The 23,286-nt window shown below is 41.2% G+C and overlaps 1 protein-coding gene across 1 annotated transcript in view; it reads right to left on the reverse strand.

The window, feature by feature from the left end:
• Positions 1-23,286, reverse strand: part of FRAS1 (Fraser extracellular matrix complex subunit 1) — a 340,675-nt gene that overhangs the window by 54,840 nt on the left and 262,549 nt on the right. Inside the window, exons 41-53 of the mRNA XM_072115515.1 lie at positions 22,057-22,189; positions 20,384-20,574; positions 18,599-18,752; positions 17,706-17,969; positions 17,038-17,226; positions 16,430-16,549; positions 16,117-16,296; positions 10,283-10,407; positions 9,787-9,927; positions 8,708-8,935; positions 5,383-5,496; positions 4,387-4,537; positions 3,191-3,350 (exon numbers count right to left, since the gene is read on the reverse strand). Coding sequence (XP_071971616.1) covers positions 3,191-3,350; positions 4,387-4,537; positions 5,383-5,496; positions 8,708-8,935; positions 9,787-9,927; positions 10,283-10,407; positions 16,117-16,296; positions 16,430-16,549; positions 17,038-17,226; positions 17,706-17,969; positions 18,599-18,752; positions 20,384-20,574; positions 22,057-22,189 — 2,150 coding nt within the window. The remainder of the gene's footprint in view (positions 1-3,190; positions 3,351-4,386; positions 4,538-5,382; positions 5,497-8,707; positions 8,936-9,786; positions 9,928-10,282; positions 10,408-16,116; positions 16,297-16,429; positions 16,550-17,037; positions 17,227-17,705; positions 17,970-18,598; positions 18,753-20,383; positions 20,575-22,056; positions 22,190-23,286) is intronic.

The following is a 23,286-nucleotide window of genomic DNA, read 5'->3' on the forward strand; positions in this document are numbered from 1 at the left end:
GTCGAACTTTGAGGCAGATGGGCTACAGCAGCAGAAGACCACATCGGGTGCCACTCCTTTCAGCTAAGAACAGGAAACTGAGGCTACAATTTGCACAAGCTCATTGAAATTGGACAGTAGAAGATTGGAAAAACGTTGCCTGGTCTGATGAGTCTCGATTTCTGCTGCGACATTCGGATGGTAGGGTCAGAATTTGGCGTCGACAACATGAAAGCATGGATCCATCCTGCCTTGTATCAACGGTTCAGGCTGGTGGTGGTGGTGTCATGGTGTGGGGAATATTTTCTTGGCACTCTTTGGGCCCCTTGGTACCAATTGAGCATCGTTGCAACGCCACAGCCTACCTGAGTATTGTTGCTGACCATGTCCATCCCTTTATGACCACAATGTACCCAACATCTGATGGCTACTTTCAGCAGGATAATGCGCCATGTCATAAAGCTGGAATCATCTCAGACTGGTTTCTTGAACATGGCAATGAGTTCACTGTACTCAAATGGCCTCCACAGTCACCAGATCTCAATCCAATAGAGCATCTTTGGGATGTGGTGGAACGGGAGATTCGCATCATGGATGTGCAGCCGACAAATCTGCGGCAACTGTGTGATGCTATCATGTCAATATGGACCAAAATCTCTGAGGAATGCTTCCAGCACCTTGTTGAATCTATGCCACGAAGAATTGAGGCAGGTCTGAAGGCAAAAGGGGGTCCAACCCGTTACTAGCATGGTGTACCTAATAAAGTGGCCGGTGAGTGTATATTCTATACATTTCCAGAAGCCACTTAGATGCACAAGCCAAAATGAGCACAAGCACTCAAAACAGAGATGCTACCCCTTAATTTATCACCTGTGCACACTAATCCGTCCTCCCAATTAGCAGGCCAGGCAAAGAAAGAAAGAAAAAACTCATTTAAATTGTGACACTGGTAAAAATGTCTTGATAGAATTTTATCTACATAAACCACAATCACCCAAAGCCCAGATTCAGTCTTAACACACATAAACTCTACTTGTTGAAACTCTACATATTTCCACAAGCCACTTAGAAGCACAAGCCTTATAAAGCAGGATCGCCAACTGAATCCATTTTGCACCCTAATGCAGGATTTGAAGCAAGATGTTTTTAAAGATAGGAGCTTCTAGTCAACGGGGAGGGAGGAGGGTGTCTCTAGGCTCCGGTGTCAATAACATGCCCTTTCGGCTTATTAGTATAAATCTAGAGCATTTTTTTAATGAAAAAATGGCCATAAAAAAGTATTACAAGTTGTGACGAATCGCCTACCCTCGAGTTACCTCACAGGGTGCACCTACACTAGACAGCCTTAAAGCATACAAAGCTTGCCCACCTTCGCAAGATGCCGTCTTTATTCTAAATTTTACTTTCCTGGCAATCATTTCCTCGCTGCCTCTACCTATCTTTATATAAATAATTCACATTAAAAGGCAAATAGGCGCCTGACTACATAAGTCCCAATTTAGAAACCCAAATTATAGAATTACCATTACAAAATTATCAATACAATCACTAAGAAATGGTTTATAGTAGTGGTATATATTCTAAGGCTAGAAGCAGAAACTTGTTAAGTTTAAAAATGTCATATACGAAAAGTACAGTGCATATATAAAATATGCAATTGTAAAAAAAAAGTTATAAAAATATATACATATATCACGTACACAAACAGTTATAATAATAAAAAAGAATGGAACAAATAGCCTTACTAACAAAATAGCAGCAGATGTTTGACTGAGACTTCAGCTAGAAGCACTTTTGGGCAGCCTTCCAGGTAGAGTCTCAAGATGACTGACAATGGATATCACTGAGAATGGGATGTTCCCATGCCATTGAAATATTGTGCCATTACCGCCAATTCTTGTTACCATTAACAGCATAGAATACAAAAAAGGGGTCAATGCCAAAGAATAGTGATGTTCGGTGATATAGTGGGGTTCTGGAGTCCAATCTACTCAAGATTTGCAAGGATGACAGAGCTAGCTTCCCTGATCATATTCTGTTAATGGGACCTCATAACTAAGATCATGCGGGAGATTTATTGATGCTCCACTAGGCCTTATAAGAGGACTTATGCCATGATGCGAGATTAAAACCGAACCAGTATATCTATTTCAGAAGGAACATATTCCCAACTGTAGACAGAGTTTGGTTTTAATTCCACATGATTAAAACCTCTTGTAGGTTATGCTTGATGTCAAGGGAGCTGCCTTAGAAGGTAGCTAAAAAAAGGCGTGGTTTTCCTTATTCCATCTTGGAAAACTTTGCATATTTTCCCAGAATCCCCCTACTGGAGCATCAATGGCTAGAAGTCTCCACACACTTACACGACGGCCTTGATTGGCAGTCTCCATAAAGAGAACTTTTTTCTTCCTCACCCTAGTCAAAGGCTTCTCATTCCATCGAAGAGACCCAACCAGGTCGAAACAGCACTGTCTGCAATTGGGAATCTGTTCCTTCTGGATTAATTTACTGGTTTGGATTTAATCCCGCATCATGTCATAAGGCCTCTAGTAGATCATGCTTGATGTCAAAGGAGCTGTCTTACAAGGTAGCTAAAGGAGGTGTGGTTTTCTTTATCTCATCCTGGAACGAGCTCCAGATCTAAAGACTTCTAAAGTGTCATTTAGATCTGCAAATGAGGGTTGGTATTACAAAAGGTGAGCTTATTGCTGGCTTTGGCTACATATGTAAATGTAATTATCAGAAACAAGAGGACTGGAAATATTAATTTATTGAAATATTTAATACTTTTACCACACAAAGCCTGCATCGAAATGCAAAATGGTTTTAGTCATTGACACTGTTTATAAGGTATGAATCAGACGGTAGATTTCCTTTACATTTCTAGTAACCCTAAAGTACACTAATTTGTATTTGCTATATTGTACATGTACAGGATTAAAAGAAAGTGTATCCACAGAAATTTTTTATGGGGTTATTTTATGGGGTTTTACAGAGAATACGTTCAATAGAACATGTTCTATTACAGCATATTTTTATATTAATATGAAAGAAGGGGTTTTAAACCCTCCTATTATAATAGTAAGACTTGGCTATAAAAATCATTGACATTCATTAGCAATCGTAGTCATATATTATTTTGAATAATATTAATAAGAGGCTTGCCATTTATACTGTATGTAATGAGGATTTTGTACTGCAGCTGACTTACCTTACATGGGTGAAACTGATCAGCGACCACTGTATGTGGAACATGTTGTCACTGACCACATTTGGCTTACTGTCTTTAACTAGAAATTTAAAGTTATCCATGGTTTCCTTGTACTTGGATTCATTCAGTATATAACTTATCAAGCCCAGGTTAATTTCCTCTGATGGATGCAAAAAATATATATTATAAACTAATATAAGGAACATAAGAACTTATTGATCAAACACATTAGAATAAACTTACTATCCCATGCTGTTTATTAAAATGTAACCAGCTGAGTCAGACCCTTACTCTTACAGTTAAAGGGGTTTTCCCACGAAGACACGTTAGGCCCTATCCACGGGATAGGGCCTAACTTGCTGATTAGTGGGGGTCTGCGGGTACCCCCGCAGATTGCAAAAATGAGGGGTCTAAAGGACCCCTCGCTGCTTCTCAGACTAATGGAGCAGATGGCCACGCATGGACTGTTCTGCTCCATTAACCTCTATGGAGCTGACAGAAAGTGCCGAGCGCTGCACTCCGCTTTCTCTTTCAGCTCCATAGAGAATAATGGAGCAGAATGATCCTGCATGGCCGTCTTCTCCATTTCTCTTATGGAGCGACGAGGGGCGGTCTCAGCACTGAGTCCCCCACTGATCAGCAAGTTAAGCCCTATCCCGTGGATAGGGCCGAACTTGTATTCGTGGGAAAACCCCTTTAATAAACACTAATGTGAAGTATATGCATTACCATAAACTATAAAATAAAAACAACAATGGTAATGGTAAAAAACCACAAAGACAGAAGGACAGTCCAGTTCGAGAGCATTTTGCCTTAAGTGGATTCCATTTACAGAATATGTCCACAGCGAGTTAAACACTTTTAGAAAATGTCAGGGTGTGCAATATGTAAATTAAAATGTATTTCTTCGTTTTCTTACATCTTTATTCTTATTTTTTCTTTCAATTGCTTTTAAAACCTAATATGAGACACTAGGTTTCCCTTACTAACGAAATAGATACAATATTATCCTTATAGATTATAAATTAAAGTGATCTTTTGATGGCACTGGTCTTCTGAACACATTCTTATGCAAGATAATTTACAAAGATTCACTTGTAGAAATATTTAGAGAACAAATCAAATGTAAAAAAAAAAAGAAAGAAAGTAATGCTTATTGTGGTATAACATTAAATATTATTGTCAAAACGTTATACCTTGTGTAAAAGTAGTAAGAAGTACCCCAGGTTTTAGCTTGTTTTCCAGATAGCCATGTGTAGGCCCACTTAAAATTTCATAAGTTAGTTGCTTGTCATCAGTGTCTGGGTCTATAGTCAGAAGTTCCTTCTTTGTAATGTAATTAGATGCCTGCAAAAAATTCAAATATTGCAGATTTTTACAAAGCACCAAGCAAGTGAACATTACAAGTTGAGCTTTATGGTTGCACAAAGTTTGGCATTTAAACTAAATAACACTTTTCACCTGTATATACAATGAAGTGAATACCCTGCACTACCCCTTGAGGACAATTCTCTCCTTAGCGTCCTTCTCCAGTCAAGGATCAAGGTTGCACTCCGGTGGTGCTCAGCTGGTAAGTAGGATACTCGGATAATATCACTATAGTAGAGAAAACAAGAAGCGGCACTCACCGGACTCGTGCAGAAGATTTATTCAGAGACACAGAGTACAGACGTTGGACATGGTGCAGACCGCGGAAAGCGACGGGCCGTTTCGCGCCTGTGTGGCGCTTTCTCAAGCCTACCTTGAGAAAGCGCCACACAGGCGCGAAACGGCCCGTCGCTTGCCGCGGTCTGCACCATGTCCAACGTCTGTACTCTGTGTCTCTGAATAAATCTTCTGCACGAGTCCGGTGAGTGCCGCTTCTTGTTTTCTCTACTATAGTGATACTTTGCACCTGTGTTGACAACATTTATCGTTTGTTTCTAGGCTTAGTGTTCAAGTAAGTAAAGTTCAAATACAAAGAAAATATTAGAAAATCCTTCAACCTGCAATCTCCTAAAGTTTATGGGCACATTTCTCATATTGTAATATTGTCATATTACTCCAGTCTTTATAAATACACAAAAAAAGCACATAAAGAACCGAACTCAAAGATAACATAAAGGAGCTTCCTGATACTTAAGGTAATTAACATTTGACATAGATGAACCTAAGCCTGATTCTAACAGACTGGTCATATCAGCTCATATTACCTTTCCATCCATGTATTCCAACCATTGAAGTCCTAAGTTGGTAATTATTCTCGGTGTTCCATCGTCGACTGGAAGGATATCTACTTTAAATCTTTGAGGTGCTGCAGTTACAATCTGAAAGCATTAGGTAAATATATTTATCAAAAACCTTGCATAATGAAAATGCTTAATTGCAAAATCACCTCTCCCAGCAGTGCTGGGGAATTTAGTATTTCTGAAATAACAGGAAATCTGTGAGATTGCATCTCCATAAAAAATCATGAGTTTTAAACATTTTTCATTTCACTGATAAATTATTGTTTGCAGTGTCATTTCTGCATTGTCTTACTATACCATAGCTGTGCCAATCTACCCCTCAAACAGTTTTGGCTAAATTCCTGGTCAGTATACAGGCGGTCCCCTACTTAAGGACACCCGACTTACAGACAACCCATAGTTACAGACGGACCCCTCTGCCCACTGTGACCTCTGGTGAAGCTCTCTGGATGCTTTAAAATAGTCCCAGATTGCAATAATCAGCTTAAAATTGTCTGCAATGAAGCTTTATTGATAATTCTTGGTCCTATTACAGCAAAAAATTTGAAACTCCAATTGTCACTGGGGCAAAAAAAAAAATTGTCGGGAACTACAATGATAAAATATACAGTTTCGACTTACATACAAATTCAACTTAAGAACAAACCTACAGTCCCTATCTTGTATGTAACCCGGGGACTGCCTGTACTTGTAAACTCTAAAGTCATAGTCGCTGACCCAAAACTATTTCTGCTTACTCGCACTCATAAAAAACATACCAGGCATATATTTGAAACCCAAATGCCTGATCCTCTTTTCCCCAGGCATTTTACACTGATATTTTCTTTCTTTTTTTTTTTTTACATTTGTTTTATTGGTAGCAAGAGTACAAACAAGAACAGGAAAGCAGTCCTTATAACATTACAAACAATAAGCCAAGTGTAAGCCATAATTGGTAATAAGATTTACAGTTGAGAAACCCTTGGTATATTTCTTTATGTACCCTCACCATTTTATGGGGTTAAGAAAAGAAACTACTAGGGAGTCCCTAAACTCACTGAAGTGCCCATAAGGGGCTCCCTAAAGAAACATAAAATAGAAAGCAAAAAAAAGTGGGGTAGGCAAGAGGGTGGAAGCGTCCAGGACAGGAGGCACGGGGGGCGACCTACACTGATATTTTCACTATGGAGATGCTTGCTGTATCGGTTTCACAGGAGTAAGTAAGGATCAATCCTGAAGCTTTTCATTCCTTCTGACAGATGAAATATAGGGGAAAACCAGACATAGTGGCAACGTCATAGAGTGGCGGAGGGTGAAAACAACATTTTGGAAATCACAGGGTGTTCCAGGGAGACATCGGTCAGTTGGCAGCAGTATGAGTAGGCCGCAGAGTGGCACAATGACAAATTATGGAGGTGGCAGCAACATTGTAGGCCACAGTGTGGCACAATGACAAAGTGTGGAGGTGGCGGCAGCAGCAGGAGGTCATGGAGTGGCACAATCACAGTGTGTGTAGGTGGGCAGCAGCAGCAGGAGGTCATAGAGTGGCACAATGACAAATTCTAGAGTTGGCAGCAACATGGTAGGCCACAGAGTGGTACAATCTGCAGCAACTATGTGGATTTCACACGGATTTCTTGATATCTACTTTAGCAACAACAAAAGAATTGAAATGTGGGGAATACAGAACCCCAAAAACTGACACCCTCGACTTTGATCAAACATCACTCCATCAGCTACTGAGTACAAGCAGCTAGACGCTAGAGACAGCGCATGCAGTGTGAATTGACCGGATTGCAAATGGCCGTCTGTTCATATAGGGCTGTGAAATCACATAAGCCTGCTGGTCGCTGATTGGCTTACGTGTCTGCACACGTGATCGAGGGTGTTCCTTTCTACTACCCAGAGTTCTCTGCCCATCTAACAAGTTGTGCTCGCGGCCATTTTCCTAATAAAGGGGTGGGGGGAATTGTTTCCACAAACTGAACCAAAGTTTTCCTGAAATTCGAAACAAATTCCACTTCATAAGAATTGATTCGCCCATCTCTACTGTCCAGCATACACGTATATGGTATTACCCTGGATCATTTAGTCTCTATTATTCTTGTGTTGACACCTTATCCTGGTCCTCACATTTGTGCATCTGAATTGGCTTTTAACTTTAGGGTATTATTTTACCTATGTCTAATAAAAGTTCGATTTTATTGACTATTTACTCCTTCAGTGAACCTCTATAATAATGGTAGTTACAGGACTTACCGTATATACTTGTGTATAAGCCGAGTTTTTCAGCACAAAAAATATGCTGAAAATCGTCCCCTCGGCTTATACACGAGTCTATTTAAAAAAAAAATTACCCACTTAAAAAAAAATAAACTTAAATACTCACCCTCCGATGTCAGCGCGGCTCCCCGATGCCGGCGCGGCTTACCGATGTCGCCGATGTCAGCGTGTTCCGTCTTCTTTCTTCTCCGCGGCTCTTCTTCTTTCTTCCGGCATGGAAGCAGCCATGTTTTCTTTGTGGTCGCGCATACTATGACGTCAGCAGCAGCCGCGCATGCTAGAAGAAAACATGGCCGCGTCCATGCCGGAAGAAAGAAGAGGAGCCGCGGAGAAGAAAGAAGACGGGACGCGCTGACATCGGGGACAACGGTAAGCCGCACCGACATCGGAGGGTGAGTATTTAAGTTTATTTTTTTTAAGGGCGGGGGGGGGCAGGCTGCTGTATACTACTAGGGGCTGCTGTATACTACTAGGGGCTTGCTGTATACTACTAGGGGCTTGCTGTATACTACTAGGGGCTTGCTGTATACTACTAGGGGCTTGCTGTATACTACTAGGGGCTTGCTGTATACTACTAGGGGCTGCTGTATACTACTAGGCGCTTGCTGTATACTACTAGGGGCTGCTGTATACTACTAGGGGCTTGCTGTATACTACTAGGGGCTTGCTGTATACTACTAGGGGCTTGCTGTATTCCCACCCTCGGCTTATACTCGAGTCAGTAGTTTTTCCCAGTTTTTGGTGGTAAAATTCGGTGGTAAACTCGGGTCGGCTTATACTCGAGTATATACGGTACTTTATTACTGCTCTTCAGTAATCCCTTGTATTGGGTTGACAGCATTTATAGCAACTATCAAAAAGAACCTAATATCCATGGAGCCAATTTCTTTACTTGACACAGTAAGAAAATGCACCTGAATGATGGTGGACTGCTGAAAGCTTCATCTGTGATATCTATGCAAATATATTTAAATTATTTGCTCATTGTTTATAAAATGTTTAAAAAAATGCACATCACAGAACTTACCTCTTTCCCTGCCTCTTCTACAATAAAGAATGGGTTAGTTCCATCCGACACAGTGAAGGAGAATCGGTCCTTCAGAGTATTACTTCCATCATGATTGTAGCTGATGCGATTCTGGTAGATGTCATCCATTGTGAAAGTAAATGTCTGGCGATAGCTCTGACCATTGGTACTGCGTTCAATCACTCCATAGCGAGGTGGCTGCACGATGGTAAATGTAACCAATTCTGCCTGTTTAAAAGGTGAGAAAAAAAGCCAACAATCTATATTTATGTTGTATGCCTAAATTAACTTCCAGAAACCCTTAAAGGGCTATTCCAGGAATCAGCATAATTCATATACAAATGGGTCCTTAAAATATAAGCTAATATGTAATTAGTTGTTTTTTTAAAAAAATTGCTACCCTAAGCAGAAAATGCTGTGGAAATACACTGTAATGAAGAATTAAAATGCTACTGGCCCTTTAATCAGTCCATTGATTTCCCCCGCTTGGAGCAGACACAGGCCAGAAGATGGCTGATGGTCACATGTCCAAATCACATGTTCTGCACCTGCCTGGGTAGGTCATGTGATCAGTACTATGTTTGGCTGTAGTCGGTTGATTACAGTGCATCCAGTATGGGCAGTGTTTAGTGATGTGCAGGGATGGCAGTTATACATCATTACTATGGTAACAGAGCAAGAAAGTATGTTACATCATCACTGGGAGCAGAACATTAGAGGAGTTACTGAGAACTAAAGGATCATGGGACATGTAGTTTCTAGTGACAACCATCTTGGTGATAACTCTGCATACTTAAGAGAGGCAATAAAATTCTGTGAATCATGAAATCAAACTATTTAAGCTCCATTATGTGACTAATGACATTGAGTTTTGTTATATTCATTTATTTATAGCATCATGGGTTTTTGCATCAGACGTTCATATTTCTGAAATGCCCCTTTAATGTAATTCACATACAGTCTATTGTGTTACATAAGTATTTTGTATATAAAATCAAACAATTATAGGGTATCCCTCATTTAAGAAAATAGAATAACCCAAATAATATAGCAAGCATGTAAACACAAGATCCTCATACCTCAGTATCAGCATCAATGGCCTTCAGTTCAAATTCTGTAATAGTTTTTCGAACACCTTCTTGCACCCTCATTCCTACATTCTGTACCACAGGTAAAGAGTCATCCACTTTATTGATGGTGATGTAAAAGGTTTGAGCTACCTAAAATGTAAAACATATAAGAGATGACGTAAACACCACACCACAAAGACAACCACATTCAAATTTAGAAACAGAAACATTTAAAGATTGATAAAGCCAAGTTAAATTGTGGTTACATGTATACAGTACATATTGAAGAAAAACAACAATCTTGGCTGAAGGCATTAGAAGATGTGAATTGAAATAGGATGAATCTGAGCAGCCAAATAAACAATGATAAGACACAGCCAGATTGAAACAGTAAAGAAAATAATATGTGTGCCTTGGGAAATCTGCTTTGGACCTATTGTTTACCTCAAGACAAGCACAAATGTCCTGTAAATTGCAAATTGAACAAAACAAAAAATGATTCTACCTCATTGACTCCGTCTGAGACGGTGAAGGAGAAATCATCGGCATGTTTTTCTTCAGCACTAGTGTGAATGTAGTGGATGCTTCGAGACTCCAGATCTGCTTGGCTGAAGCTGTTTATTTTGATACCTAAAAAACCAAGAGGAAATCTGTGAATTGGCATTGTTATATAAAGTAAAAACACATTCTATGAGTAGGTCCTAAAAATGATATTAATAAGGTTTATAGGGCAACTTGTTAGATGTTGATTATATGTTCTCTGCTTTTCATATACTCAAGTGTAGGCTCCCTCTGCTCTGTGACAAAACAATTGTAAATCAGCAGCAAAAGTAAGGTTTCTGTCCAGTACTTTATTCCTGAATACCCCGATCACGTGCAGTCTTCTTTAGGTACGCTGTGTATGGGACTTCTGATACACTGCTCACCACAGGAGAGGGCACAGAGAAGCTGAATGGAGTATATTCAAAGATAAATTTACTGTACATAACTTCCTTTTTTGGTTCCGCCTGTTATTAATGGATGAGTGCCATACAGCTATATATGTTGCTATTGCTCATATCCTGTGCAGATAGCATGCGTTATAGGTGTAATAACAGTGGCAGACTTTAAAAGTCATGTGTTCTTGATGCCACAGAATTCGAGAAAACCACTTTTTTAGTTACAGTTTGTGGCACCTAGGAACACAATCTCTATGCTATATTAAAGAGGGGATTCTTATGGAACTAATCTGGAGATTCATTATCAATTAGTTTAGGGTGATTAAATTCACTATAAACCCATCCTATTTTTATAGTTTATATAGTTAAAAACTAGGAGCAAGGGACTGTTGCTGTGTGTTATCACATATAGATAATTATATAGTCCCTCCATTGGACTGATGTAATGTGGCTTGTGGACTGTAACCCATTAATATTTAAGCTTGCCATTATACATTTCTAAAGTTACACAGTACAATGTTAGACAAAAAGCCTTACAATACTCCACCAAATGAAGCTATAATCTTCATTTTAGATAACACAAAAAAATATTTTCTGGGGGGGGGGGAGGGGGTTGAACATATTTCTAATATACTTCATTAACAAATTCAGCTTTGTTTGTAAAAAGAGATCCATATTCCAGCATGTAGACTAAGGAGGATATTTATCATAAGTCTCTTAGAGCAGAACTGTTCTACCAATCAGAGCTCAGCTTTCATTTTCCCACAGCTGTTTGATTGGTTTCAATAGGCAGCTAGAACAGTTTTAACTTAGAAACTTGATGATAAACCTCCACTTTCAGCTTGATTTCTGAAAATAATGCTCATTACATACTACAGCTATGGAGGGAGCAGAAAGGGTAGCTGTGTAACAAACAAGAGTGGGGGGTAGAGAGATCCATAGTGCAGATTTGCCATGGCAACATAAAAGTCACGTTGTAACTAAGGGGAACTTTTCAGTCTGTTTCTTTACAAACTAAGCAGAATTTCTTAATGAAATATATTACAAAAACTTTCATAACAATCCCCCTACCCACACAATACAAAGACCCATCTGAAATCATGCTTACTCTTTCAGTCCAGTGTTTTTACCATGGTATATTGCTTACTATATGTAATTAATTTTCTTTAACATTCCTTTATTGAAAAACCTCACCTCGGCTTATACTCAAGTCAAGAAAAAAAAAAAAACAGCCCCCTCGGCAGGTCCTCTTCTATATAGCAATGCTCTGGCTTCGGCTCCGTATCCCGGCACCATCCGTCGCAGGGATCGTGATGTCAGCCGCTCGCTGATGTTCTACTAGGTGCACCGGCATTGGCACACACTATGATGTTAGCGAGTGGCTGACGTCATGGTGCCTGCATTTTGTAAATGCAATGTTAACAGCTGTGTAATCAGGAAAATCTCCTCTTCTCAGCTGTTCTGATGCATTTGAAAATGCATACATTACTGCCATGTGTGAACACACCCATAATATATCTTTTTCTTTGTCATGTATTAGGTTACTGTATGATGCAGAGATCCAGTGCTCTTTGTCCTCCCTGCCTTGCTCAGCACTAGACCTCTATACAAGCAGTAACATTGATTCTGTATCCTGATTGACTCATTGGGGGTCATTTACTAAGGGCCCGAATCGCTCTTTTTCGTCGGGTTTCCCGAAAAATTACCTGTGTGCCGAATCGCCCCGGGTTTTTGGTGCACACGATCGGATTGCATGCGATGGAAATTGGGGGGCGTGGCCGTCGGAAAACCCGACTGATTCGGACAAACCGCAGAATTAAAAAAAAAAAAATTGTGTTGCTTGCCATGCACTTACATGCACCCGGGATAGGATGGTGAACTCCAAACTCCATCGGACCTCGGCGCAGCAGCGACACCTGGTGGACATCGGGCACACTACCTTAGTGAATCGCCGGAAGACCCGAATCCTCGACGTAGAATGCACCGCTGGATCGCGACAGGACCGGGTAAATAAATGTGCCCCATTGTGTAAGTTCATGTGAATGTCCTGAGTGTTACTCTTTAATATATAAGAGTCCTGGCAAGACTGTCATACAGCTGATTCTGCCTATCCATTAAATCTGTTTGTATTTCCAGTTTACCAATTCTTGTGGGCACTCCAAAACGTGGGCACTCCAAAACGTGGGCACTCCAAACAAGCCTCCACTATCCTCAAAGCAAGTTTCTGGATATAAGGGTATGTGAGACATTTTTTCCTATTTTTCTCTACAATTCTTGTTGTAATTTTAGAAAAAAATCCCATAGATATGTCTGCACATGGTGGAGAGATTAGATGGTAAGTAAATACCTAAGTATGTGATTTCTTCTGCTTGCCAAGAGAATACGTATTTATGTTTTATATCATTGGCTATGGTAGGATCCAGGGCCGGATTATAGGCGGGGCTCCCGGGCTCGAGCTCCGGGGCCCCCACCATCTTGCCCCCCAGGGGGCCCCCACCAGATTGCGTCAACCAGGCCGACTCCTCAGCCGCCACCTCCCTTAGTCGTCCGCCCGATCCCGGCACAAGTGACCGCCTCCCCGCATATCCCCCTGCAAGCCCTCCCCGCCCACCTGTCCGCCCCCCGGCACAAGTTACCCCCCCCCCCTTCAGCTGCATGGCCGAGCCATCCGCCCCCTGCCCGTCCATCCAGCTGCATTGCCAGGCATCCCCGCCCGCTCGGAATCCCACTCGCGCTCCCCCCCCCCCTCCGCCAGAACAAGCAGTCTTACCCCGCATCCCCCCACGCCAGCCGTCCTCCGCTTAAAACTTCGAACCCCCCAAACAAGCAGCCATCCTCCGCATCCCACCGCCGATACCGCCCCCCCCCCCCCACCGGAACATGCAGTTGACCTCCGTCCTCCACCCCCTGCCGGAGCAAGAAGCCGTCCTCCGTTCCCCCCTCGAACAAGCAGCCATCCTCTGCATCCCGCTGCCGATACCGCCACCCTCCCAGAAACATGCAGTTGACCTCCGTCCCCCGTCCCCCCGCCGTCCTGTCCCAAGTAGCAACCGACCGACAACCCCCCCAAAAAGCACCCCCCGAACACCCTCCTGAAGGGACAGCCGATCACCCTAAAAGGGTAAGTATACATTACATGTGTATTTATCTGTGTGTGTATATATATATGATGTATATTGTGTGTATATATGCATCTAATGTCTATATATTTATATACTGTATGTATATATGTATATACTGTGCATATGTATATATGCATCTACTGTCTATATGTGTATATACTGTGTATATCTGCATCTACTGTATATATATATGCATCTACTGTATATATGTGTATATACTGTGTATATATGTAAATACTGTATTTATACACGCAAATATTTGTATAAGCATATATATGTGCACATTTAAATATATGCATATGTATATGTATATATGATGTATGTTAATGTTTATATGCTGTGTATATGGTATGTATATATATGCTCTGTATAATGAATGTGTGTGTGTGTGTGTATTTCCCATATGTGTGTGAAAATGCTGTATATACTGAATGTGTGTGTATTTGCTGTATGTATATGCAGCATGTGTATATGGTGTTTTTATACTATATGTATATGTATATATGGTCAGCGTATACTGTATGTGTGTATATATAATGTGTATGCCGTATGTGTGATGCATATATACTGTATGTGTGTATATACTTTAGGACAGTGGTTCTCAACCTTTCTAATGCTGTGACCCCGCAATACAGTTCCTCATGTTGTGGTGACCCCAAACCATGCAACTCGCAGTAAAAACACAATAAAATTGCGGCTCCAATGGCTTTAGGCGACCCCCGGTTTTGGTCGTTCGACCCCCGCCGGGGTCCCGACCCACAGGTTGAGAACTGCTGCTTTAGGAGTTTGTGTATACTCTGTGTATTAGTGTATAAATGTATATGGGTACATAAATGTGTGTGTATACTTGTGTATATATATGGGTGCAAGCATACGAGTGTAGAACTTTATGGGGCAGATTTACTTACCCGGCCCATTCGCGATCCAGCGGCGCGTTCTCTGCACAGGATTCGGGTCCGGCCGGGATCTATAAAGGCAGTTCCTCCGCCGTCCACCTCCGCTGCACTGAAAATCATCTCAACGCGCCGGAATGCACCATCTCGGACCAGGTGAAGGTAAGCGCTTCCCAAGCGACACTTTTTCGGTTTTTAAATGCGGCGGTTTTGCCGAATACGTCGGGTTTTCGTTCGGCCACGCCCCCCGATTTCCGTCGCGCACAAGCCGGCGCCGATGCGCCACAATCCGATCGCGTGCGCCACAATCCCGGGGCATTTCAGGTACAATCGGCGCAAATCGGAAATATTCGGGTAACACGTCGGTGTGTATATAAAGGTGTGTATATATCAGTGTATAAATGTGTGTAATTGTATAAACTGTGGGACTGCATGTCTGGTGCGGGCTGAGGTGTATGTTAAATGGGACTGCATATCTGGTAGGGGTGAAGGTAGATACAAAGATGTGTTACTGGGGATGAGGCGGCTGTATGTAGCTGTGTTACTGGGGGTGAGGCGGCTGTGTGTAGCTGTGTTACTGGTGATGAGGCGGCTGTATGTAGCTGTGTTACTGGGGGCGAGGCAGCTGTCCGTAGCTGTGTTACTAGGGGTGAGGTGGCTGTATGTAGCGGTGTTACTGGGGACAAGGCGGTATGTAGCGGAGTTACTGCGGGGATAGTGGATAGTGAGCAGGAGGACGTGTATGCACGCTGCACTCAGTGGGGGCCTCCACCAGATTTTGAACCCAGGGGCCCCCACCAACCTTAATCTGGCCCTGGTAGGATCTATACCCAATCCCATTACAACACATTTAGAGACATTTATTTTGTGGTTTCTAAAGTAGCCAAAGGCATTTAGTGTATCTTGGAATTAATATTTTTAAAGAGAAGCTGAGCTTGCAAGTATATGGTAGTGAGGGTTGAAGATATGGAGGAACAGTTGAATTTAGGGTTATCTTAACAATTGGTTGCATGAATGTGACAAAACCTGCTGAATTCAATACAAAATTGAAGATTTAAGATCTAGAAATAATGCTTGCACATTTTGAGACAAACTGTGAAATTTACATAATTTAAAGGTGTTTAAATTTTTTTACCCTTTAATATTGCATCTAAATAACATATATAACATGTCTATGTACAATATATCCACATATATTAATATCAAAAAGAAAAGTGAAACAAGTGGTGCGCTGCCGCTTTTCTACTTTTTTATAACATAGTAAATTAACTAGTTTACATAATATTTATTTTGTATTACAAGCATTTTGCATAATGAGATGCCCTTAAACAAACACTCCTTTCCGATGTCACAGACAATCTGAAGAGTTTATAAGTGATCCAGTACCTGGGGAGCTTATGTGCTCCAGATGCCCAAGGCTGGGCTGCCTAGTGATGCGGAAGAGCAGTTCTCTGGGCTCACTGTCTCTATCTGTAGCTGACAATTGCTGTGTAGTAATTTTTTTCCATGTGTTTTCATCCAAGGTGAGACCACTGTTGGCAGTAATTGATGGCGGCAGTCTGTCTTCTAAAAGCAAAGCAAGTAAAATAGCTCTACGTTACTAGTCATTTCTACAACACAGGAATGTTTTCCAAAATGGCAATACAGATTCTGAAACAGTACATTTTGGAATCTATAAAGAAATGCTGTGTATACTTACCCAATATACTAATATAGAAAGATTGGTCAATCAGTGTATTGTTTTCTGAATCAACTACCTCAAATTTGAAGGAAAAACTTCCTCCTGATTCTCCTTTACTGTGCTTATACTGAATGTATCCTACAATCAGAGAGAGGTTATTGTAATAGTATCAAATAACGCAGACTTTTTTTTTAATTCTGTATGTTTTTGACCTTTTTATACTTTAAGGGAAAACATGGTTGAACTTGGTTATTCTGTTAATTTCAACACTTTAGCTGCGTGAGCTAAGGTGTTCCCCAAGGCACACTCTTACCAGGTTCTGAGAGAGGCAACTGCACACAGTGCTGTAAAATTGTTGAAGCAACGGCAAACATATATCATGCATGAATCCGTTTTACAATAATTACAATAATAAATCTTTGTTCATAGAGCAACATCATATTCTGCAGCGCTGTACAGATCAATGGGTACATATCCAAATAAAACAAGACATTACAAAGTAATAAAGTAATAAGATGAAAGAATTGGAGTGAGGGCAACAATTAACAAAACCTATGCACTGTATCACTGGGCTGATATGGTCACCCTGGTACACTCACCACTCATAATAAATTATTATTTTGTACCTTTATTAACATCCATCTGAGTAAAGCTGGTAACTGGCCCTTTAACGGAAATTGGCACCAGGTTATTATTCTTTGATATCTGTAGCTTTCCCACAGCTGGATCTCTTTTAATGATGTATCGAAGCTTGGCATCATCTGAATCTACATCAGTTCCCTTTAAATGTTGGTCAGAGATTGTAGCTGTGGAGCCTAGATAAAAATACAGATAGTCACTCGGAAGCAGATATGACCAGCCCAAACAATAAATACCTAAAATTACTATTGACAAAACTGTTAACACAAATTGAGCTGCTGGTTTATACCACCACATGCTTGCATGACATGCAGCTGCTTCAAGTCAATGCAGAAGCCATGATTGATTGGAATTTTTGAAGAATATAGAGTTCTAATTTTTTTCACAGAACGTTATATGTATTTTAGATTAAATTCACAAAAAGAGCAAGAAATATTATGCCTGGGTAATGGTGGCAAATCAGAAAAAAAAATATGTACCATAAGCTGATTGTAAGACGGGTTCTCCAAATCAGAACAATGACATTCACTAAACAATGAACTATAATTAAACAATAATTATAGTAAGTAATTAGAAATATTTTCTTCACATTTGCTTGACCAATCTTCCTTCATGTTTATCAAGTTGTTTAATGGCTTTTATATACTAGACATACCTGCTGAAATCTGTAGGCCTCTGTTTACTGCCAATCTTGGAGGTTCCTTTCTTTTTGGTTCAATAGTAAAATGTAAAGTCCCGGTATTAGTGTATCGACCATCTGAGAGAGAGAACCTGAATTCATCTGAATGTGAAGCCCCACTCTCTGGAATGTACACAATCAACTCATCTAAAATATCCTGATAGGTGAAAGAGGAGCCTTGGGACAGGATCTTTCCATTATCCAATGGTTCAGAGTAAAACTGCCTTCTGCGTAAATGTCCTAAAACGACAGCATTTTTTCATTAATTATATAAAGGTTTGCATTTTCTTTGTTTAAAACAAGAAAGAACTAGCAATAATTGAAATAACTATGTAGTTTTAAATAATATACTGCCTATACTATTGTAAAGATTATTGTATGAGGCAGAATGTAGGCTGAGGGTGCATTCACACGTCGCAGTTAAAACACTACTTCAACTGGATTGTTAAGAACTGATCTCTTGACAGTTGCAGTCTTTGCTGATGCCAGTTTTTTGTTGATAAAAAATGTTTGAAATGTCCTGAACTCCCGCTACGCCCCAGACTCTGATCCTGTGCTGTCTGTATCCACCTCCTGCCTGTCCCCAACGACGAGTTTGTCTTACATTTCTGTACTACGCTTTGTCCGCCACCGCGGACAAAGTCGCGCCTGTGAAACAACCTGGTGGTACCACCCCGCAACAAGTCCAACCTGCTTTGCGGCGGGCTGTGGTGAAAACTGGGTATTACTTAGACTCCGGTCCCAGGTGTCGGCTTACGTCATCATCTGCGGTGGTACAGAGGATCAACTACCACCGAGCCTGACAGCTAGCTACTACCCTATTCTAACAATACCAGAATCTTTCTATACAACTTATAAGTAAGACTTACCAATAACAGGTGTTTTTGTAACAATGAAAATGAGTTCATTGTCCGGTGTATCAATGTCCTGGACACCTAAGGAAGTATTCCTTATAACTGCTCCTGCATTATCATGAACACTTACAGGAGTTAGAAACATTTGGGGAGGTTCATCATTTTTTCCCTGCAAACACAAAAGGTAAGAAGCAAGCTTTATTTTTACATTCATACATAATAAGCCTATAATTATTAATATTAAATATTCATTTATGGTCTAATTAAAGGAAATCTAACTTCAATATCCATCATGATAAACCAGTAACACTTACTCATAAATCCAGGCACTGTTACTGTAGTAATCATATATATTTGTTATCCAATTTTGCTATTGCACCTGAAGGGTTCTGGGTAGGAGTAAGAGTAAGTGCCCCTGGTTTATCCATGCTTGATTTTGATGATAGATTTCCTTTAAACTTTCATTTTCGGTAGTTGTTCTAGTACACTATTGCTACTTTTGCTCTATATGGCACATACTCTATTCAATATTCCAGCACTGCACTTTTAGAAAGACTGTACTGGGAATAGTACAGTAAAGCTGACCAATCTGCATACCTCACTATCTATGTTTGTTTTACAGTTAATGGTCAGCTTTAGATGGAAATCTGCCATGGTAACAATTAGAGATGAGCGAGCACTAAAATGCTCGAGTGCTCGTTACTCGGGTCCAACTTTTCCCGATGCTCGAGTGCTCGTATCGAATAACAAATCCCATTGAAGTCAATGGGAGACTAAAGCATTTTTCAATGAAAGAACACATTGCAGATGTTTTCACTGAAAGAACACACTGAAAGAACACATTGCAGATGTTCCGTACATCTGCTAACTTATCAGAAGACACGCGTGCTGAACGGTGTTCTTCACAATAGTATATGAAGAACAATATGTGTGAAGAACACGTTGCAGATGTGTCCATACATCTGCAATGTGTTCTTCACATAGTATTGTGAAGAACAACGTTTGGCACGCCTGGCTTCCAATAAGTTAGCAGATGTTCGGGACATCTGCAATGTGTTCTTCATTGGGTCGGATTGTTGGTCCTGCTCCAGCCCGCTCCGCTCCAGCCTCCACTTCAGCCCCCGCTCCTCTCCTCCATGCCCGCTCCGTTTTTCTCTAGCCCCCGCTCCGCTTCTCAATGCCCGCTCCAGCCCCCGCTCCGCCATGCCCGTTCCAGCCCACGCTCCGCTCCCCCATGCCCGCTCCAGCCCCCGCTACGCTCCTCCATGCACGCTCCGCTCCTCAATGCCTGCTCCGTGATGCCCGCTCCACTCCTCCAGGCCCGCTCCGTGATGCCCGCTCCAGCCCCCGCTCCGCTCCTCCATGCTCGCTCCATGATGCCCACTCCGCTCCTCCATGACCGCTCCAGTCCCGCTACTCCATGCCCACTCCGTGATGTCCGCTCCGCTCCTCCATGCCCGCTCCAGCCCCCACTCCACTCCTCCATGCCTTCTCCGTGATGCTCGCTCCGCCATGCCCGCTCCAGCCCCCGCTCCGCCATGCTCGCTCCGTGATGCCCACTCCACTCCTCCATGACCGCTCCAGCCCCGATCCTCCATGCCCGCTCCGTGATGCCCGCTCCAGCCCCCGCTCCGCTCCTCCATGCCTGTTCCGTGATGCCCGCTCCGCGATGCCTGCTCCAGCCCTGCTCCGCGATGCCCGCTCCGTGATGCCCGATCTCTAGTAACAATCTTTACATTTTAGCATGTAAAAAACAAAGCAAAATCAGTCAGCTTTATTACATGTATCCTGAAAACCAACCTCTATTATGATGGTGACATTATGAGTATGAGACTGGCTTGATCCATCAGTCATAAAGAAACTAAAGTAGTCAACACTTGGCTCCACGCTGTCATGGACACTTTGTACATAGTAGATGTAATTCTCTATGATGTCCTCAATTAAAAATGAAGATTCTGAGCCCACCTGACCTCCGAGAGAAGTTTGGCCACCTGTGTCAGAGTTTTACAAATAAGATTTCAAACATTAGTATATTGCTGATATAAACATTTACATTATATAGTAATGTTATATTCGCTAGTAATGTATGAAACTTGACCTCACTCTCAAATGAGAACCTGCCTCAGAGGAGGCTGACAATCTAATTTTATATTTAAATCTTTTGCCTCATGCACACAACCATTTTTTTACATGCACAAATGAGTTTTAATGCATCAAAAACTGGCTGTCAGACTGCAACGTTAAAAAAAGAACAAGTTTTTTGCGGTGTGGTCTCTCCATAGAAGTCTGTGTCTTCATAGAAGTCTACATTTTTTTGCCGATACTTCTCTCTCGAGGCAACATGCAGGTAACATACGGGAGGCTTTCTGCCCTTTTTGCCCCTGGAAGATCATTTGAAAAAACTAGTCCAAAAGAATGCATACTCTGGTGTGCACAAGGCCTTAAGGTCAGTTTTATAGGAAACTTATAAGCCTATCAATTTGTTTGGAGTGTGGGAGTACCTAAATAGCTAAATAGTAATAACATATGATGTTTATATCATATTATACAGTCAATAACTCATACTTTGACTGCCTGGATGGATTTGTGGTGCTCTAAGATGTACTCCAAGTATAAACTACTACTTTTATGCATTAACTTCCGTGTGAACTTATCTATGCTGTTTCTGGTGTATGTAGAATAATGTAAAGCAAATATAGATTACTATTTGAAATTAAAAGGTTAATAAAACAGAAGTGATAATGAGAAGAACTCTAGATAAGATACGTTTCTCTTTGTGAATACACATCCACATCCAAACATGTACTGCTATACAGTGGTGTGTGTATAAATGTCTAGTTCAAGCTCCCATACAACCTCAACTTATTACATAATATCAAGTTATGGCTTATTAGGAAATCGTGTATCATTTTCTATGGTCCTTCACCCTCTAAGGCTGAATTCACATGACCGTTGGGGGCACATATGTATGGCCACAAGCTTGCGCCCATACATACGTCCCCCATAGAAGCCAATGGACGCACGGAGTGATACGGTGCTATACCGCTCCGTAAATGGGGAAAAGATAGGACATGTCTTATGTTTCCTTGTGTTACGGCGCCGTGCGCCATGCATCCCAATGGAGAGGGGAGGGGTCACCAACACATGTCATCATAGGTTGGATAGGTACCTCGTTTTATACACAAAATCGAAGGTGTTTTCCTAAAGTCCGCACACCCCTTCAAGTATAGCTGACTTCACACAGAAACACATATGCAGCAAAATAAAGTTCTTCTCTACAGATCAGATTAATCTTTTACTGGGCCCATTCTAGACATTAATACATGTCACAGCCTGAATGCTACGCCTGCAGCAAGTCTGAAGCAATCTTACAGAAGAGATAAGTTTTTCTTCTCAAAACTGCTATAACATCAAAACAGACACAAACATTATTAGAAAATGCAGCTAATCATTGTGAAAACAACAAGACTAACCGTTCTTGATGTTCTCTAGATAACCAAACCTTGGTGCACTGGAGATATAGATTTTCAGCCTAGGTACAAATGCAATAGACTCCAGGGGAATTATATCACGAGCCGACAGAGGAACTCTGCCTCCTTCTTCCACCTATAAATTTATTAGAATGTTAAAAGGTATTCAAACAAAAGGAGAATAATGTTTTTGTCATGGATAGTTTATAAAAGGTTGAAAGCAAGAATAAAAAAAAACTGAGATTGGGCACATCAACTTGATTGATTGATTGGTCCCTCATGACATGAGAATGAGCCCCTGCCATGGGGGTTAAAGGAAGTGACAGATCATACATCCTGCCACTCCATACTATTGAAGTGTGAGAAATAGTGGATTCTGTGGATAGGGGATAACAATCCAACTTGCCACAGGACCTTTAATAGTTAGACACTGGGGTTTGCCAGGTCAAAATTACATTGCCAGAGAGGGCAAACTAAAAGGTAAAGGGTCTTAAAGGGAACATCAAAGTAAAAAACAAAAGTTTTTGCGCTCTCCGATATGAAGTCCGCCTAATGTGCAGGTGACTGTTCCGGGACCACAGGAACCAAGGTAATGCAGCAAATGAAGGATTTGTACACCGCACCAGATGAAGGTTAAAAAAATCAAAGCTTTAATTTGTCATCTTCTTACATTAAAATCCAAGAGAAAATAATTTTCCTTAGCATGCGTTGTCTGTAGCAGTGGAGCCTGAGAGCTGAGAACTGCTGGACAGGTGCATCACTAATTAGAACACACAGAACTCTCAGTCCAGAGCAGCTCCCAGACACACTTTTTATACCACTATAGTCTTGTGATTAGACAGTGTCTCAGTGTTTTCCCTCATTGTATTTGCTAGTAAGCAATAGAAATAATGTTTTTTGTCAGATACTAAATGTAAAGGTTTTTGTAATGGTTATATTTTCCATTGGTGTTTTTTTAGGATTTTTTAGGATTAGACCCCGCCTCTTCCCTAACACATGTTGGATGGATTACTGAAGGTGGAGAGACAGTGGAGCTATATATCCATGTCACATTCATATACAGACTAGCCATGAGTAAGGGCGTCTTGTACGCCAGAAACGCGTAGGTTTATTATCGCCATTACAATCATCCCGTGGTTACCAGGCTCCACTGCGACAGACAACGCATGCTAAGGAAAATTATTTTCTCTTGGATTTTAATGTAAGAAGAAGACAAATTAAAGCTTTGATTTT

This window comes from Engystomops pustulosus, chromosome 1, assembly GCF_040894005.1.
Source record: "Engystomops pustulosus chromosome 1, aEngPut4.maternal, whole genome shotgun sequence".
NCBI classification, from domain to species: Eukaryota; Metazoa; Chordata; class Amphibia; order Anura; family Leptodactylidae; genus Engystomops; species Engystomops pustulosus.